The sequence below is a fragment of the Drosophila biarmipes genome, chromosome 2L (genome assembly GCF_025231255.1).
Source record: "Drosophila biarmipes strain raj3 chromosome 2L, RU_DBia_V1.1, whole genome shotgun sequence".
NCBI classification, from domain to species: Eukaryota; Metazoa; Arthropoda; class Insecta; order Diptera; family Drosophilidae; genus Drosophila; species Drosophila biarmipes.
In genome coordinates this window covers 8,348,029-8,352,336 of record NC_066612.1, presented here as the reverse complement: position 1 = coordinate 8,352,336, position 4,308 = coordinate 8,348,029, and the positions used below count along the sequence as shown (strand labels likewise).

The 4,308-nt window shown below is 35.4% G+C and overlaps 2 protein-coding genes and 2 non-coding genes across 4 annotated transcripts; 1 reads left to right on the top strand and 3 right to left on the bottom strand.

Annotated features, from left to right (window-relative positions):
* Window positions 1–241: 241 nt before the first annotated feature.
* On the bottom strand, window positions 242–313 carry Trnaq-cug (transfer RNA glutamine (anticodon CUG)). Its single transcript has one exon. It is a non-coding gene; the product is annotated as a tRNA-Gln (tRNA).
* Window positions 314–823: 510 nt separating this feature from the next.
* On the bottom strand, window positions 824–895 carry Trnaq-cug (transfer RNA glutamine (anticodon CUG)). The gene has a single exon. It is a non-coding gene; the product is annotated as a tRNA-Gln (tRNA).
* A 112-nt stretch (window positions 896–1,007) lies between these two features.
* Window positions 1,008–1,691, bottom strand: LOC108032481 (neuropeptide-like 4). The gene is made up of 2 exons (XM_017106303.3): window positions 1,575–1,691; window positions 1,008–1,351 (listed from the first exon to the last, which is right to left on the bottom strand). The coding sequence occupies exons 1-2, from the start codon at window positions 1,584–1,586 to the stop codon at window positions 1,169–1,171; spliced, it is 195 nt and encodes a 64-aa protein (XP_016961792.1). The 5' UTR covers window positions 1,587–1,691; the 3' UTR covers window positions 1,008–1,168.
* A 1,626-nt stretch (window positions 1,692–3,317) lies between these two features.
* On the top strand, window positions 3,318–3,689 carry LOC108032493 (neuropeptide-like 4). The gene is made up of 2 exons (XM_017106314.3): window positions 3,318–3,404; window positions 3,489–3,689. Exons 1-2 carry the CDS (start codon window positions 3,393–3,395, stop codon window positions 3,636–3,638), a joined length of 162 nt encoding a protein of 53 aa, XP_016961803.1. The 5' UTR covers window positions 3,318–3,392; the 3' UTR covers window positions 3,639–3,689.
* The last annotated feature ends 619 nt before the right edge of the window (window positions 3,690–4,308 follow it).

Here is a 4,308-nt window from a genome sequence, read left to right as displayed (position 1 = left end):
TTTCAGGCTGCAACTGTCATTCTGATAGCAAAAATCTACTTTACCATTCACAATAATATCCAAAACAGCTGTTGAGCGGTGACACGAACCCATCACCAGATGCAACAACCAAGTTTAGGCACACGTTTTTCATTTTTAATTTAAAAGAAAGAACAACTAGCCCATAAAACAATTGTTGCTTGTATTTCAAAAAAGTTAAATCCATATTGTTTAACAAAAAAAAAAAAAAAAATTTTAACTCAGGTTCCACCGAGATTTGAACTCGGATCGCAGGATTCAGAGTCCTGAGTGCTAACCATTACACCATGGAACCGCTTGACGAGTTAATGTCAAAACCCATAAATTTTCTATAGCGAATGTTATCGCCTTTGGTTTTTTGCATTTTTATAAAACCATATTTATAAAATAAAATCTATCAGATAAGTATTTAATATATGTATATTGACTCTAATTTATTTATATTATATTTTTGACAAAAACCCCCTCACCAGCATGTCTTAGTAGCTTTACCATTAATTTAAACACATTTTAAACATATACATTTTTTTAGTAATAAATTAATAAATAAATAAATGAATAATAAAACTTTTTCACAACTTTGTAAGCCAATATAAAACGGTTTCTGAATTTCTAAAAGAAATTAAATTAGGTGCGTACTACTAAACTTATTGTCCTACTAAAGAAAACCTTAAAGAGGCCAATCAAAGCTTATATTAATAAAATCTTAGATGCCACAATATTATTTAAAACAAATCAAATTGAAGTAAATATTTAATTACTTAAAAAAAATAATGAAAAAAAAAACAAAAAATCAATTTCAAACAGGTTCCACCGAGATTTGAACTCGGATCGCAGGATTCAGAGTCCTGAGTGCTAACCATTACACCATGGAACCGCTTGCCGTACTGCCGACCAAAGCAGTTCAGAATTCTCGCTGGCCCTTTATGCCGCTTTTTTTAAATTCTTTTATATTTTTCAACCCAATGATTATAATAAAAAATCGCTACTTATTTGCTTTTCAACATTTTATTTCTTCAACTTTTGTATTTTTTTTTTACTTTCTTGAAGCACTTATGACTAATTTGATTTGCCAGCACGCGCATATTCCGTAATCCGTATTCAGATGCATTATCACGAGTCGTTGGTTGGTTTGCAATGTCCGGAGCACTTAGCCGTAGTAGGAGTAGGGGGAAGCGTAGTATCCGCCGGAATAGGCGTATGGGCTGGCTCCGTAGTAGAACTGGGGAGCGGGCTCGGGGCTGGCAATTGGGATGGGAGCGGGATTGGCACGAGCAACTGGTGCGGGAACAGCCAGGGCAACGGCGAAGAGGGCGGCGAAAACGACAACGAGCTGGGAGTGGAAGTAAAGGTGGTAAAAATATTAAATTAATGTATATAAAGTGCAAGGATTCGCATAGGAAAATGAAGACCAAATTGATTTAACAACAATTGGAGCTTAATAAATTTTTTTAAGTTCTTTGAAATATTTTTTAAAGTATTTTTTTATTTTTAATTTAAGTTTTAAATCGCAGTTTCATTCTGAGCAAGGATAGAGTTTTTCCAGTTGAACTCACCAGCTTGAACATTTTGTTTGTTTTTGAGTTTCCTTAAGGACTTGAGATGCTTTTGTAGCGATTGCACTTTGTGTTTTGATGCTGTTCTTCACCTGCCACCGGTCTTATATAGTCCTCTGCCAGTCGACCAAAATTCGCCCTCATGACTTATTTATGATGTCGCACCTCTGGACTCTGATCGGATTTATGACCACTTCTGTTTTGCTCACATCATTCGGCCAATAGATTTTTGCTTCTATTTTTACAGCGATAGTTTTTGCCAAGCCAAAACAAAAATTTCCTTCGCATTCTAATGACTTCTTATTCTCCGTCCGATCTCTGATGATGGAATCGGTTTGATATAGCCTGGCCTTGAACGTGATTTCAGCCTCAGACTGGAGAATACTTCTAACTACGCTCATTGCATTTTAATTGGGAATTCGCGGTCTCAAATTTGGGCTACCATTTGGGTGATTGATGATTTGTAGACATTGTCGGGTGTACCGAATGAGATTCGGGATTATATTGTGTTTGATGCGATTTTTGTCAAGATGACAATTGTTTGGGGGCATTATTATGAATTGTTATTGGTAAAAAAATGCGCATTAGTTTGATATTTTTGAATTTTAGATTCGTAATGGAGAAAAAAGTTCAAAACTTATTTTTTCTACATTTAATACAAACAAAACCATTATAAAAAAAATTAGAGAAAATAAAAAAAACCTTAATAACTTAAAATTTGTATAATCTTTTTGTTAAAAAAGTTAAAGATTCGTATTTTAAAGACGAATGAGAATATAATGCTAGTCGCAACCATTTATTTATTTTAATTTGTTATTATAATAAAACAAAATTTCAATTTTTAAACTTTTAGCAAATAAACCCTTTTAAAAATATAGTACACTTATAACTTAAAATGTTTATACATATTTCTTATTAGGAAAATACAGATTCGTTGTTTAATGACGAAGGAAAGGCCTGGAGAATAAATGGTACTTTCATAAACGTAGCTTGGTCTAATTTCCTTATTCAAAATTGTTAGTAAACACTTTGAAAATCCTTTTTTATTTATCCAAACTTTTAAACTTTACATTTTAATTATTTCTTAAACTTATTTAGTCATACAAATTTATTGTTATATTTTATAGTGGTTACATAATTAAAGCTTTCACATGAGCCATATTTTAACTTAAATTCTTTCTCTTCATTAACTTTAAAATTCTATAAAGAGTTTAGCGGTGCCCCCATAAAAATCCTCTTATCTCATCGTCTGCTCTTCCGACTGCAAGTGTATTGCACAAAATTGCCAAATCATGTATTCTTAAACTCCCATATCGATCGAATTGACAATGAAGCCAAATGTTTGCCGCCGGCCAAAACGAAACCAAAAGCCGAAATAAAAAAGAGTCAACGGAAGGAGAGTGAGTTGACAAAAAGAACGTCACACATTTTGGGGATTTTTGGGGGAGGGGGTGAGTATGGAAAGTGGATTTCTGGGCGGAAGAGGGAGATACTTACCCATGATAATGATGATGGCGGCGGTGGCGATGTCGTCAGGCAAACAGATTAAGAAACAATAACGTGGTTTGTGCCCAGTACATTTGGCAGGCATTAGGCGAGCGCGTTAAGAGCCGTAATGAGCCATAAACTTGGCGGGCGGGAATGCATATGGAATATCAAAGTGCGATGCAGTCAGCGATGCGAATGAGAGGCACAAAGCGGCTTAGATCCGCCTTATATCGGGGCTATGTTTGCGAATATAAAAGGCTGCAATCGGGCAAACATCGAGTGCAGTTCGATTTTGTTTGTCAAGTCGAGAATTAACCCACTTTCTTCATCATGCTGAAGCTGGTGAGTGTTTGTTTTGCCGCAGGACACCTGCCTTTGATCCCGTAATCGCTAAGGGAATGCCTCACCTGTCCTTTGGCCCTACAGGTATTGCTCTTGCTCGCCGCCCTGCTGGCCGTTGCCATGGCTGTTCCTGCCCCAGGACCGAATCCCAATCCCGCTCCGGTGCCCCAGTTTGTCTACTCCGCCGGCTATCCGGCCGTGGGCTACGCCTCGCCCTACGTCTACTACGGCTGATTTCAACATCCGGATACACTAAATAAAGCCTTTCGATTTGTGCATGAACAACCAGTTTGTTTTCTTTGAGAGGAGTGAAACCATTTATTTAAAATAATATAATTTTAAGATACCGCGAATTCTTCAGAGAAGCAACTAAAGGGGATTTTGCAGGCGAACTCTTAAATTAGGCATAGCTTACGCTTTTTGTATGGCAACTTTTAATTATACAATTTGTTATAATCATTACAATTGCAAATGGAAAATGGACATGACTGAAAAAGATATAGGAAACAAAATATTTAATCTTAACTAACGGCAAGCTACTTTAAGATATTAAATGCTTTTATTTATTTTGAAATATAAAATTAAAAGTAACAAGAAATACAACTTGTATTTCAAATCAGTTATTAAGTTTCTTAAGCTTTTCAACAAAAATAACTTAAAAGCTACATTGAAGAAAAACGTTTTTGTGCTATAAACGTAATGGTGAGTTATAATATTTTAATAAGTATTTCCTGAAACTTGGTTTTATTGTAGATGTTCCATGCCAAATAGGTCTGGCCAAGCTCATCCTTTTTGGCAAATGTTAACAGATTCATAACACATCCTGTTCTATAAAAGCTATACAAAGCTAAAAGAGTGCTTTTCACCAGAAAACCCCTCTCCTTTTGGCAAATCCTGCTCTATA